This window comes from Schistocerca gregaria, chromosome 10 (assembly GCF_023897955.1).
Source record: "Schistocerca gregaria isolate iqSchGreg1 chromosome 10, iqSchGreg1.2, whole genome shotgun sequence".
NCBI lineage: Eukaryota > Metazoa > Arthropoda > Insecta > Orthoptera > Acrididae > Schistocerca > Schistocerca gregaria.
Genome location: NC_064929.1, coordinates 166,471,201 through 166,486,746, shown reverse-complemented (window position 1 = coordinate 166,486,746; position 15,546 = coordinate 166,471,201). Strand labels below are relative to the sequence as shown.

The 15,546-nt window shown below is 40.6% G+C and overlaps 1 protein-coding gene across 4 annotated transcripts in view; it reads left to right on the top strand.

Moving 5' to 3' along the window:
* The window catches only part of LOC126293357 (homeobox protein abdominal-A homolog), a 360,937-nt gene extending 351,123 nt beyond the window's left edge, over positions 1-9,814 (top strand). For all 4 annotated transcript variants that reach the window (XM_049986564.1, XM_049986562.1, XM_049986563.1 and 1 more), the window contains one exon: positions 3,593-9,814. In XM_049986564.1, coding sequence (XP_049842521.1) covers positions 3,593-4,071 — 479 coding nt within the window. In that variant the 3' untranslated portion in view covers positions 4,072-9,814. The remainder of the gene's footprint in view (positions 1-3,592) is intronic.
* Positions 9,815-15,546: the final 5,732 nt, after the last annotated feature.

Sequence of the window (15,546 nt, the reverse complement as noted above, 5' to 3'; positions counted from 1 at the left end):
GTGAGTGAGTTTCAGGCAGTTTTTGACCAAAAACAAAATGTGAACCGGTTTACGCCCATATTACTCACGGCAGCTTCCCTCTTGCAACATTTTGCTGTCCCCTAGAATGAAAAGGTGACCAAAATAAAAGCTTTCTAAGGACGCAGAAAATATTAAACGTAAGTCGCAGAATACGTGAAATAGCGATACGAAACTGAGCACTTCAAAATAATTGAGGCTTTCGAATGACGATTAGCTAACTGATTCCAATTTGCATTCGGTAGAGACCACTAATTAGAGAAACTGGCACTCCGCTAGAAGGAAACTAATCTTCGTTAGTTCTGAAATATCCCTCGTACAATACAAATAATATTTTCATATTGTCTGGATCCGAGTAATCTCTGGACGGGAGAAGCATCACGTAAGCTACGTTCTGCATCATTGCTGTCGCAGGGGTAAGAGAAAATAATACCCTTGGGCCATTGGAAAGAATGTGTACCCATTCACTGTAACAACAGAATGACGCCACAGGAATGCTAATTGGGTGGATGTAGATATCTTATCGAGCCGCCGCTTTTATGTTCAGATAACTTAGACTCTACACCAGCAGGCTTACTTTACCGTGTTCTCCAAGTTTCACCCTCCTGGATGACCCGCTGTCTTCAAAGCAGACCTTGTGCTGGTTTCGAATGTCACCATCAACTTCCAGTCCACAACGGTATCTGGCAACAAACATAGACAAACATTTCGTTACCAAACTTGTAACAAACATTTCGCAACACACAATGAGAGAGATCTAAAAAATATGCATATTAGGTTTTTAGCTGTTACCCAGAAATGCAACGCCATCTGTGTGATTACTAAAGGGTGACATCAATTAATAAGTCCACTGTCGCTAATCCGCATTTAGAAAACTCTTGAGTTTCTGTTGAAAGTGATGGCATTTCCCAGGAAACCTTAGTTTCCGTTGGTATAATGAATGAAAAACACAATGTGGTCCTCAATTTTTTTGATTAATGATAGCCGATTTCGGTCTGACTAACAGACAATTCTCTGATTTAGTGCTGCAATGTGCGATTTGTCACTCAAACTGCATCTTGCAGCAGTAGAACTGACAATGATCCACTAGTCATATTGCTCATGTCATCATTAATTTAAAAATAAAATGGTGACCTAGGCGGCCTTTTTAATTCATTAGTTTTCTTTTGGTTTCTGTCCGTAAAATGCTTAAAAGACTTTTGTGACAATTTAGAGTTCTCCTTTGTACGAAAATTCATCATAGTAGCGTCGCATGTGCCATAACTGTTTTCATAGGTTATACTTCACTATGGACAGGCTGGGAGAGGTGAAGAAGATCAAATTGGATCAGGTCATAGTTACATGTAGCTATCATGTAGTTACATTCAAAGAAAAGATTAAAAGCATTGCCAGAACTCTAAATGCACCAAAGAAGAATGGAATTTGAAAACGTTCTAAGTACAACTTTTTCACAAAACGTGTTTTCAGTACTGCTGTATTCTCGGTACTCTGTTGCATATCTACAGACTTATTCAGGTGCGAGATCACGGAGAGTGTTTCAGATCTGAATTAGTAGATAGTGCACGGTCTTTGAGCCAAGCAATGCTCTCCTCTGCAGTTCCATAATTTAAAAGATGTGAGAAATGGTTTTTGTTGTCTTTATTACTACCGGTTAGAAACTTACTGCTTTATTCCTGTACTTATACTGTCACAAATAAAACATTGTGGCTCAGTATGTATGGGACGTGGTAGGAAATCTCTGTTTTTGGCTCTTACTCGTATACCCAAACGCTTTTTTTTTGTATGGCACTTTGAATGCTATTGATACAGTATTTATTTCCTAATTTGTCTCATATATTTTACTATGACGTACTTTGTTTTCATTCTCCTGACATAGGCGGTCAGAACATTTTCCATTTCGAACGCAGATGAGAAGTATACCTCTGCATCTGGGACATGAACCCAAATTAGTAGACTAGAAATTCAAGTTAACAGAACGATAAAGAGATATCAAAAATTCCAAGTCCATAAAACACACAAAGAAACCGTTAACTCCACATCCTAACGAGACTGAAGGGTCCGAAATGCACTGATCAAGTCTATTCACCGAGAATCAGGTCATGGGGTGAAGTACCTCTGTCCCCTGTATTGTTACGTCCAGTCGTGGTAACGGGTTCTGCACATGTCACTTGAGTGTCATTGCCCAGGGGCCTTCTTTTGTGTTCCACCAACTAAAGTACCAGAAATTTGTTTGCGGTCTATTCTACTGACCAAGATATCAAAATAGTCATCTCAGAATTCATCCGAAGTCAGTTTTGGAGGCTGTGTGAAACTCAAACCTGTGAATTTGGACAGGTAAATGAACTCCGCTCAGCTACATACGACTCCGGCATGTCAAGCACCATAGCAACGTACTCAGCCTGATTGATGCGGTCTGCGAAGAAAGAACAAGTGGGGTTTAGTGTTCTTTCAATAACGAGTCCATTGGAGATGGGCACAGGCTCGGAATGTGGAATCAAGGTGAAGGCATTCAGCTGCCCCTCCTTTCGAAAGGAGCAATACCGATAGGGCTTTAAGTGGTTAGTGGGAGACGCGGGATGCCTAAATTTGTGTGGCATGAGGAGTATTTGACGCCTCCAAAAAGGAGGAGAAATCTGAGTTTAGCTTCACAAAGACGACGAGTCATTGCGACGGACTAGAACTGTGAAGGATAGCGAAGGGATACAGCTGTCAGCTTTTCAAATGAACCATTAAGATACTGGCCTAAGGTGATTTTCCAATATGTCTAAATTTGGATGGCAGGACGAACAGCTGCAGACCACCCAAAAGAGGAGAGGGATCTCAACCTTAAACGACTCACCATTACAGGTCATCAGGGAGAGAAAAAGACTCTGATTGTGGGTGGTTCACAAATGGTTCAAATGACTCTGAGCACTTTGGGACTTAACATCTGAGGTCATCAGTCCCCTATAATTTAGAACTACTTAAACCTGACTAGCCTAACGACATCACACACATCCATGCCCGAGGCAGGACTCGAACCTGCGACCGTAGCGGTCGCGCGGTTACAGGCTGTAGCGCCTAGAACCGCTCGGCCACCCCGGCCCGCGAGAGGGATCTCAACCATTAACGAATCACGACTACAAGTCGTTACGGACAGAAACAGACTCTGATTGTGGGACTGTGGTATTTCGAAAGGAATCAACATACTTACCTCAAATGACTTAATTAGCTGTGTCGGGCTTTGTAACATCATTTCCCGTATAAGCGTCGAGCAATGTCTAAAAAATAGCGTCACCTCATTCAGACCCTTCGCCTAAGAACGACTCTAGTGCACACAACTGCACTACGTGGTTCGATTTTTCTTGAAGGCAATTGAGACGAAGGTCGTCGTCATACCAGGTACTGAGAGATACACTCTGTTATTGATACAGCGTTGAACTTGGATCTTCGTTCTTCACAGAATGGTTAACGTAAACTGCGATGGAGTAACCATTATTATATATTTTTATTATGGCTGTTGGAATGTGTATTGTGTACATGTGTCGTGACGAACTGTGTAACACAGTGTCCGTTTCGGGCTTTTCTGTTGCAGGGCCCAATGGCTGCCCACGGCGACGCGGCCGGCAGACCTACACGCGCTTCCAGACGCTGGAGCTGGAGAAGGAATTCCACTTCAACCACTACCTGACGCGACGCCGGCGGATCGAAATCGCCCACGCGCTCTGCCTCACGGAGCGCCAGATCAAGATCTGGTTCCAGAACCGCCGCATGAAGCTCAAGAAGGAGCTGCGCGCGGTCAAGGAGATAAACGAGCAGGCCCGCCGCGAGCGCGAGGAGCAGGACCGTTTGAAGCAGCAGCAGGAGAAGAAGCTGGAGCAGCAACAGCAGCAGCAGCAGCAGCAACAACAGCAACAGCAGCAGCAGCAACAGCAGCAGCAGGCGCCGCCGCAGCAGCCGCCGCAGCAGCACCACACCATCAGCCACCACCTGCACGACCAACACAAGCTGGGGCTGGAGAAGGCCCCCCCGGGCGCGGACCTGCTCAAGGCGGTGGCCAAGGTGCCCACCTAGATGCCGGAGCCACTCTGCGACCTGCCGCTGGACGAGCTGCTGCCCACGGCCACGGCTCCAGCTCCAGCCTGGACCGGGTTCCCCTACTTCCAGTAGGGCCGCCGCTCTGGCCACGGCAGGTTCCAGAGGGACCCCGTATCCGCCCGCCGGATAACGCTACTACGGAAGCAGTGGTGCCAGTAAGGTCCTGAGGCCTTCCAAGAGAGAACTCAACTCCGGAGTCGAGAGGAACCCTCGCCAGTTCGATGATCGGGAATCGAGGTGAAAGACGCGACTAGCACAACTGGACGAGATTGTGACTCAAGTCTGCTAGCTGCAGACGAACGAAGAGGAGGACATATCACTGAGGGTCGTGCCTCTAAGAAACGAGCAATGAAGTTTGGAAGTTGAGATTTTATGCACCAGAATTGATGAACTTTCTCAACTTGACTCTGCAAGGATTAGAGGTAATCGATACCCCAGCAACATTCCACAGCCTCCTGAGCTTCTACATCGCTTGACGATTCTCTTCATCTGATCACCGTCCTCTTCGACTCGTGGAAACTCACCGTTGGTCAGCATTCGTGAAACGTGTGTGTGATGGGAGAGAAAGAGAACAACATTACTTTTGGGTGGAATTACTTCAAAGTAGCGGCTCACTGACATTGTCTCTTGGAAGGACATTGTCTCTAGGAAGCAATGTCTGGTTGCACTGTAGTGCCAAGTACTTACAGTTTCTTTGTGTAGATATAGGGTACGTTGCAATAGTACTCTTCTTGATAAGTGCTTAGTATTTATTGCCTAACGTTCTACATTTATGGTAAAGAGAATGTGACTGGAACAATATTTTAAAACTCTTCCCAGTTTAAGACAGCCTCGACGGTCTCGCTTTTACACGATTGCCAAGTTCTGCATTGTTGTTGCCAGGTGAGACTTCCCCACTGAACTTTTTGGGTGAAACATTTTTCGTTGTGAAGACCTCCCTCGCCAGGCATCATTTCCAAGTACTTTAACCGTAAATCGTAACGTAATGTGACTGTGATATAACAAAAAAAAAAAGCTCAGTAAACAACAGACATCTAGAGAGAGACTCTGAAACCACAACACGAAGAGAGGACGAATCTGAACATCGCTGTCTTCTGACTCCATCTCTGCAGCCTTTGAAGCAGGAATAATCACCAAACAGGAGAGACTGAACTTTCAAAAGAGGAGTACGAAGACAATAGATGGAATGTGTGAATACCGTTCCGGTATATGATTGTTCTTCAGTTGTGGAAACCTTCTCTTTCATGTCTTAAGCGGAAGCGCACTGCCTCTATGAGAAAGAGTGTCATAGATTCGAAAATGTGTTCTTTTTTCGATATATTTTATTTTTATTTAATTCTTATCTGATGTATTTTAACACGTGTTTTCGAAGTAAGTAGTTCTGTTTGGACATCATTTTATGTACAGTGTCTAATCTGTTAAGTTTCGCATCAACAAAGGTTGTTTTTCTAGTTTACTCCAAGGAAAGTTTGATATTTAATTGGTTAATGCTGACATAAGAACCTTCTATGGCACATCGCGTCTGTTATTATCAGTTACTTGCTTAAAATCGGTAATTGCTTCGTTATAGTTCCGTTAAGGTTTTGACCTCCAGTCGAATTTCTTTTATATATAGCACATATGTTTAGAAACCACGTCTTGTTATCATATTTCACAGTGTATGTTGTTATGGAATATCTACTGTAATCAACAACTTCTGTTAATTTTTTGTCGTTCGGTTGTAGAAACTGTTTGTTGAGTCATGTGCATTCTGTCAACGAACCAGACATAACCGGTAATTTGTTTCTCTAAATAGTTCTAGAGAACTTTTATTACCAAACGTAATTTTTAGCACCACCGAAAATAATTTCAAGTTCAGCCCCATCACACAGCATCACTTTCTTTCGCTCCTCTTGTGCTTATTATTTTTGCCAATTTCACGACAATGACCATCTTCGCAGATCACACCCTTAAATGCTTCATGGGAGAAACAGGACAGCCGTGTCGGGATTTGCCCAACGTAAAACGTTCCCCATACATTGGAAGCCCCTCCCACACAGGATACGTGGCTCACCATGACTTGTGTCTATAAATGCCGTATTTCGAACACAATCGATCTTGGATACAGCAATTCAATACTTAACTAGTACATTATATACGTAACTTTGTGTCAGGGTAGATTTAAGTAGTTTAATACGAAAGAATAAGTACTGGACTAAAGAATACTTTGCTCTTACATATTCTTGAGAGACAATGAATCTGTAATTTTCGTGAGTGTGTGTGTATTTGTGTGGCTGAGTGAAAGTGTCAAAGCCGTAGAGTAAAATGGATCCAAGTCTATTTTATTGGGCATATGCTTACGTGACAGTGTATTTTTCAAAGTGGGGACTAGTGATGAAAACCACGCTGGACACAGCTATTTTAAAGTTAATTAGACGAATTAGTGGTATCTTACAATTAGTATCCACAAAGTTCGGCCATACGTAAAGGATTTTCGTGGGTGACCCATTCCACTCCACAGCGTTAATATTCAATGTCTTAGCATGACACATCTTCCTTGAATTTGCTTATATATTTCCCTACAATTCATTAAGTAAACTCGTGATTTCAACGTCCATTCCGAAGTGGTGTGTGTCCAGATTCATGTGTATGGTATTTAATAGATATTTAGATTGAAGGCATCCATTGATATATTTTCTTAAACACAAATATTTAACGTGTGGCACAGCTGTCTATCACTGCTTGGACTTATTTACATGCTATAGATATGGCCTGTTATGCATCAACATACGCCAAGTGTATTTGTCAGTTTGAAACCCTCTTGGTGTAAACAAATACAATTCTCTTCTTCTAAAAGTCAAGTGACGCATTCTCTCCTCCTAATAAGCCTACTCCAACGAGAAAACTGTATAGTTAACAATAATAGAGAATATTAGATTTTCCAGCCATTATTACAGATAACAGAAGTTCTAAGACGTTTCGTTTTCAGTCTTCTTCATAATTGCACTTTAATATTTAAACCAGTTCCTTTCCACAGTCCTTTTAAATCGGTATACTATCCGCAACTATCCTGCAGTTATTACCGTCACATTTCCTTCGGTTGTTAGACTTTCCGAACATTTTAGTTCTATATAGGGCACGCTATTAGGAAGTTTCATGTCAGATATTGCATACCTTGCTCCCATATCAAACTTAGAGAATAAGGAACCTTAATCATTCTAGAGTGTGGTTTTAAGTCCACCTAGCTGTAAAACTCCCAACCATTTCAATTGCGTGTAGTGTCTGTGTCAATTTCCGCTCTCTGCAACTGTGATAGTACGTGAGTCCATTTCTCCTCTTCTACGAGAGCCAACATGGACAATCGGTATCTCCTAAGGATTTAGTATTGCTGTTCGTAAAGTAGCTCGTGCAATTTAATACAATCGAGTGCAAGTTTAGGCTAAGACCGGCGAAGGTATTAATTGAATTTCTTTTTTTTTTTTTGCTCATACAGAGTCACGTTGTGACTGTGTGAGAGAAATGTATGTATAACCTCCTCGAATCCGAATTATCAGTACTTAGATATAAAATTAAATCTTCGTGTAAGTCGACGCAGGTACTGTGATCGACAAATCTGCGCTGTACACTCACTGAACCTGCGACGTCGGTTTCGGCAACAGAACGTTAGTGTTCAGAACTAACTACCTAACAAACCCTCAAGCAATCACGTAAAATTCCGATTTTTACGGTATACGAATTTTCCGAGTGGCAGCACTGATTGAATCACACATCCGGTACATCGCAGAAATTTGATGCTTTGAATAGTCAACCTCACCACGTGGGATTTAATTTGCGTAACTCTCCGGAATTTCTTCCTAGCTTTGACTCTCATGTACAGCACGAAAATGTTATTTTGAACTCAAAGAACCCACATGGAGAAAATGTCCCTATAGGCTGACGTAGGAGGCTTCATCAAACCAATGAGTGCTTGCGTATGGTTGTGTAGTTTTATGCTGCGACAGCATTTTTTTGTTGTAGCTATAAATATATGTGTGTTGTGAAAGTAATGTTAGGTAATTTTACCATAGTAATACTTAAAAACAAATTCTGCGAACCATGTATCCACGTATGTAACCCAGTTCACCACTTGTAAGCAAATTTTTTGCGTGAATCAGGTGGAGCAAAGATGGAGGCCACCTGCCAACTTTAGGAGTTGTGTATATACGTATAAATGCAAATATGAAAATGTTCAGTGTCATGTTTTTTTAAGAACAGTATGTGCCATTGATGTTAGGCTGATAAGCTATACGTAGAACTAACTGTGCAGCGTAGTTTAATATTATTAGGTAACAGTATCGAATTTCCTGCTTCACAAGCTGACGTATACCTTCTCTCCAAGAACAATGTTTCTTAAACTCAGCTGAGAACTTTAAAGTGTCTAGTTTTAGCGTCAATAGTTTTTGTTATCTTCGTTTACATAACGATAAGTGATGGATGTTTTTACTTTTCTATCTGTAAATAAATGTAGTCGTTCTAATTAGAAATTTTTGAACGCTTCCAATGTTACTGTTAACGCATTTTTCATGTTACGTTCTAAACAATAGTAAAATGTACGTTTCTGTGTAAGGCTTGGACGCAGACATGGGCTACATCTGAAAACAGAGTGAAAAGTGGAAACGGCCCGAAGGCGATGATTTTTTAAAATTTAATCTCTCCATCTCATTCCTAGATGAATAAAAGTATACTTTATGATTTTATCCATATTTGTTAAAAATGTTTTTTGGATGGAAAGTTTAGCGTTTTATAGCATTGTTTTCCATGAAAATATCGAAAAAGTTTCGTCCAACCGTTGAGTTTCCTTTTCTAATGGCTGTTTAGGTTGGTTCAAGACTGTAAAATTAACTTATGTAAATAGTGAATCAACTGTTCGTAAGATTTCGAATTGTTAGTTTTTTTAAATTTGGTTTTACATTGTAACGACGAGAGCAAATCATCCATCTGTCTGCCTCCTGCAGTGGGCAAGATGGTTTAATAGCAACAAGGTAAAGAATGCAATTGAAAAATATAATTCTTTTCCCTTGAGATAAACATTAAGTCCAACATTTTGCCTTTAAGAAAGGAGCTTTGTTAATTTTTTGGCTAATTTCGTTAGAGTCTTTATTCTGTTCGTTTGTAAATGTGCAAAACAGTTAGTGTTAACTTCTCTAAAAACATAAAAAAAGTCTTGTTGTAAAAAGTAGCCAATGAGCAAAAGCTGAGACAAGCTATATTTCATTTTCCATATGGAGAATTGACGTAGCGGGCACGCCTGACAAAACAGGAATTTGTAAACACTCTACTGCGTGCATTTTCAGTATATGGAAATGAGTAGCTCATTACTGTTGAACAGGCTACATTCTGTCCGCTCTCTCGTGTTATCTGTTGCATTACAAGAGTTCTTCTAGCCTCTCCCAGTAAAACCAAAACCCTCAATCCACCTTCCTACGTCCATCCTTCCCTCGCAATAAGTATTTGACTTTTGAATAATGGAAACATGACAAATGTAATACAGTGAGCTAGTTGTATTGGTAATCGTCTTACAGTTAGAAAATTGTAGCTTAGAATTTACAAGAAAATGTTCTTCTCGAAAAAGAGGCAATTTCTGCTTTCTATTTCATTTCGAAATAAGAAATAAAGAAACCATTTTCCCTCACCACTCAGTATACAAAATAATGTATCTGGTATCTACAACATTGTGTAAATAAAGGTTTAGTACATATAATATATGGCGTTTTATTGACTTATTAAAATTTACAGTCACCCACAATCAACGGACGTTAAGAATCTGTATGGTATATTGGTTTCAGTCAATGACGCCGACAACATATCACAGAAGAGTCAGTGGTAAAGAGCCACAAATTTTCTGTTGATGGAGAGTTAATTCTCTGTCTCATCTTGTATTTTGAACACGTTTCATGACTAAGGTATACTAGTTTTATTTCAGTCTTGACTGTATCTGTAAGTATAGTTGGTTCACTGAAAGCGGAAATAATGCCGCACATCACATGTCACTGGATGCATCTCCAACGAAAAAGTGTGACAAAAATGTTGAGTATAAAATATTTTCAGTTATTAAGTCAAATCATATCGGATGTAGACCCAGGATATTTGTTTACAACCATAGTCAAAAGTAAAGGTGATGGTCACTCTGTAACATTCATGGGTACAATGGCAGTGATATTTAAAGCCTGGGTTTAGAACCTAGTTTGTCCTGACTTGCGAAGTGGAAAGATTTCATATAACGATTCTTTCGCAAAAGACCGTGATATTACTTTAAATAATCCCCATCCCCTTCAACGCCCAAATAATTCCTCTTAAAGTCGAGTGTCTGTTAGTGCAGAACTGAATTCTAAATTCGTGAATAGTAAATTAAGGATAATTACACACCCTCTTGGAAAAAGACACTTTTTCCTTTTTAAAGTTTATAGATAAAGATTTTTGCACCAGTTTAATCTCTCGTCTAGTATTAAACCGATATCTCTAACAGCGGAACTGGAATGGATTTATATATTATTTACAGGATTTAGAGCTATATGCAGAAGTGATTCACGTATATGTCAGACTGAACATTCTCTGTCTTGGTGGAGGTAAGTTAGGATAAAAAATACTCTAAAACTGCCTTCGGCGCAGTGGTTACACATGTACACATACAATTCCCGCATTGCATTCGATCATATATCACCGTGGCTATGTTCGCTAACTACAGTTTTTTTTTAATGCTTCTCTGACTCCTGGTGTGCAAGTAAAATACACTTCAAGCAAATAAATGGGCAATGAAATTGAAAGCTTAACATGTACAGCGTTATTCCCTTGTACAGATTAATATCCAACCAGCACCTGATTTAGCTGGGCGTCTTACAGTAAATGAACACACAAGTAAAGAACAAATGATACTGGTCATTACACAAATTATACATGTTAATTCCTAAAGAAAGAAAAAACTGCAATCGCACTCAATTTATAATTTTTGTTTATTGTCAAGCAATAGCATCGTTACTAGTTTCATACCTACAGGTTCAGTTTCACACTTAAAATTACATTACGCAGTACACGAGATGTTCGCTAAGTGTGGGCGAAGGCTTCTTGGGATAGTGGTACTCTGCCGAAAAATGTAAGTTTTATTGTAAAATGGTCTAACAGTGGATTATAAGAACGCAAGGATTTTCTTCATACAGGGTCTTACTAAAAGGTACGGCCAAACTTTCAGGAAACATTCCTCACACACAAAAAAAGAAAATATGTTATGTGGACATATGTCCGGAAACGCTTAATTTCCATGTTAGAGATCATTTTAGTTTCGTCAGTATGTACTGTACTTCCTCGATTCACCGCCAGTTGGCCCAATTGAAGGAAGGTAATGTTGACTTCGGTGCTTGTGTTGACGTGCGACTCATTGCTCTACAGTACTAACATCAAGCACATCAGTACGTAGCATCAACAGGTTAGTGTTCATCACGAATGTGGTTTTGTAGTCAGTGCAATGTTTACAAATGCGGAGTTGATGTATGGATTAGCAAGGGGCAATATTCGTGGCGGGGTAAGTTGGTATCGAGACAGATTTCCAGAACGAAGGTGTCCCGACAGGAAGACGTTCGAAGCAATTAATCGGCGTCTTAGGGAGCACGGGACATTCCAGCCTATGACTCGCGACTGGGGAAGACCTAGAACGACGAGGACACCTGCAATGGACGAGGCAATTCTTCGTGCAGTTGACGATAACTCTAATGTCAGCGTCAGAGAAGTTGCTGCTGTACAAGGTAACGTTGACCACGTCACTGTATGGAGAGTGCTACGAGAGAACCAGTTGTTTCCGTACCATGTACAGCGTGTGCAGGCACTATCAGCAGCTGATTGGCCTCCATGGGTACACTTCTGCGAGTGGTTCATTCAACAATGTGTCAATCCTCAATTCAGCGCAAATGTTCTCTTTACTTATGAGACTTCATTCCAACGTGATCAAATTGTAAATTTTCACAATCAACATGTGCGGGCTGACGAGAATCCGCACGCAATTGTGCAATCACGTCATCAACACAGATTTTCTGGGAACGTTTGGGCAGGCATTGTTGGTGATGTCTCGATTGGGCCCCATGTTCTTCCACCTACGCTCAATTGAGCACGTTATCATGATTTCATACGGGATACTCTACCTGTGCTTCTAGAACATGTGCCTTTACAAGTACGACACAACATGTAGTTCATGCACGATGGAGCTCCTGCACATTTCAGTCGAAGTGTTCGTACGCTTCTCAACAACAGATTCGGTGACCGATGGATTGGTAGAGGCGGACCAATTCCATGGCCTCCACGCTCTCCTGACCTCAACCCTCTTGACTTTCATTTATGGGGGCATGCGAAAGCTCTTGTCTAAGCAACCCCGGTATCAAATGTAGAGACTCTTCGTGCTCGTATTGTGGACGGCTGTGATACAATACGCCATTCTCCAGGGCTGCATCAGCGCATCAGGGATTCCATGCGACGGAGGGTGGATGCATGCATCCTCGCTAACGGAGGACATTTTGAACATTTCCTGTAACAAAGTGTTTGAAGAGACGCTGGTACGTTCTGCTGCTGTGTGTTTCCATTCCATGATTAAAGTGATTTGAAGAGAAATAATAAAATGAGCTCTAACATGGAAAGTAAGCGTTTCCGAACACATGTCCACATAACGTATTTTCTTTCTTTGTGTGTGAGGAATGTTTCCTGAAAGTTTGGCCGTGTCTTTTTGTAACACCCTGTATATCTGAGGATTATAATGTCAACAATTTCCTAATATATCTTTCACTTTAAAGACATATCATCGATGGAGCCGAAGCTCTCAGAAAAAGTGTCAAAAAATTACTTTACAAGATCACCCAAAGAAAAAGTGAAGATAAATAACGTGATCATATCAGAACAAAAAGATACCCGACATTGACGTTCCAGCGTGCCACATAGACCACGTCACATCATACCAGCTTAGACGTAGAGGGAAACGAGTTCGTCGTGTAAATTGATCACTTCGAGTAAGTAAGTAAATAGTGCAGCAAAAAACTTGTATTTAAAGTAAAACATGTCTAGAACAACTTCTTAAGACGTTTAAGTTGTTACAATCCATTGTTAGGTCAATTTACAATAAAAATAATAGTTTTTGGCTGTAGGGCACCACAACGTCAATAAATCTTTGACTCAATCCGTGTACATCTGGCTCTCAGTACTAAGGGACTTAACATCTATGGTCATCAGTCCCGTGTACATCCCATGTACACTAAAAAGGAATTTTAAATTGCTTCTAAAATGAATCTGCCAGTTCGAAACTTGTAAAGGCACTATTTAGGATTAGTGAAGGTCATTAACAGTGATTGGTTGCTCATCTTACATTATTGTAACAACTAATTTTGATTTTCACACTGAGAGGGTCTCAACAATTAGCCATAAACATAATGATAATATTTCCCAACAAAAACAAAACTTTTGAATGTTTCCTTCACTTCATAAGACAAATATTACTAGTTTTGAGTTTAGAAACATGAATGTGACAAATAAATTTTTTTTATTAATTCTCGTTTTCGTGGTATGCCATAGGTGGAAGTATTTTATTTTATCAGATTAAGAGAAAATTGTATAATTTAATTACATGTGGCAACAACTAAGACAATCGGTTTGATATTTTTCTAATGACATTTGAGTTCCAGGAGGTCTAAATTGATAAACAATACCTGACAGTTTGTTGGATCTGAAGAGAATCATGTGAGGCCTTTAAGAGAGATTGCTGTCTTCTGGGTTGCATCCTTCGTATTCTGGAGTACCTCTACACACAGATCAGCAGTATTCCGAAAGCATTAAATCTTTACAGTGGCCCCTGTTACGGAAATACACTCAGTGTTCATCGCTGATTATATAACTAGGGGGGAAAAAGTCTGTTTGAGCAGAGAAACTGGATTTTAACGCAGATGTTGAGACCTAGTTATGTTATTTTTGCAGAAGTTTTCATCTCTTTTCTTGCTAAAAATCACTAGATGACTGCTTTAGAGTTTCCAGCTCCTCTCCAAAAGTCCGTTAAATGCAGAATCCTTAACAAGCTGTCAAATCTGTGGGCCAAGAAAAAAAACTTCCTTAGCTTTTGTATTCTTTAATGTAGCAAATTAGTATCTCTGTTCATCTCAGTTCATACTTTGAACAACAGTTTTTTCTTCAAACCTAGCTTCATATGAAGGGCTGCAAGACCAGCACCTGGTTCCTTGAAAGGCTCGGCAATACTCGCTAGAATGAAGTTTTCTTGCAGGATGGATATAATGCGATTTCCTTTCTCTACTGTCCTACGTTCCCAAAAATCAAAAGTATTTAGTGAGGCCAACAGCGTTCCTATGAGTACAGTGATGGTTTTTAGTTCGACACAAATTTTTGTTGGACGTATTTAACTGTGTCGAGGATGACTGCAATGTTGGCGTAGTTCTGCATGTGAGTTGTATGAGCATCAGGAATGGGAGAAAGGCAGTTGCCGTTGTGAAGTGACACAGCTTTCAAACTAGACTTGTATCATGATGCAGGTTCAAAGTTTCATCGCGATATTAACGCCGCAGCAAACAACGAAACAAATACTTTGATCACTATGACGGTGTTTGAACTGTGAAGACCTGACGTCACGTTGGAGAACACGCCATTGTTGTGTTCCTGACTAGAAGTTCTGCCTTCTCGGAGAAACCAAGGTTTCTATTCGACGCAGTTACCTGGTTAATCATCTCTCTCGTCGAAATCAGTATCATGAAATGTAGAAGCCTTGCTGAGTTCTTTGTTCGTACTCTCTACATTTCTAGCTCAAGCTCGTAATTTTGGGGCGAAGTAGGAACTGGTAAGCTAGTTCGATACGAAACGTGTCGCATAACAGGTGGAATAGTAGGGTATTGAAGTGTTCCTCATTGCATCATTGACAATCCTGCCTTTATATGTGAAGTGAAGCATAATAGCTGTGATTTCGGTGCTTTGTTGGCTCCCTTAGTTACGTTACGACGAAAAACACGATGTTGCAGAATGTCAACATATTGCCTTCGCCTGCCCTATCACCAGATCAGTCCACCTATGGGACTTCATCGGATTACAGCTCCAGCGTCATTCGCAAAAAGCATTATACGGCCCTGTAATGACTGACCAGTTGCAATAGGCATGGAACTCCATCCCACGAACTGACATACCGCTCCTGTAGAACACAATTCTTGCACGTTTGCATGCTTGCATTCAAAATTCTGGGAGTTACACCGGTTATTAATGTGCCAACATTTCACATCTGCAGTGGCATATTTCACAGGTAAATTAACCTGCGATTTTGATTTGTTAATTAAAAACGTAACCTAGTCAAATGTATCCCGGAAATTTCATTGCTCTACATGAATTATTTCTTTGTGCTGCGACTTTTTTTCTCTAGTGGATATGTCGAGTGCGTTACTATATCTGGTCCATTATCTTCCGTCTGCACAA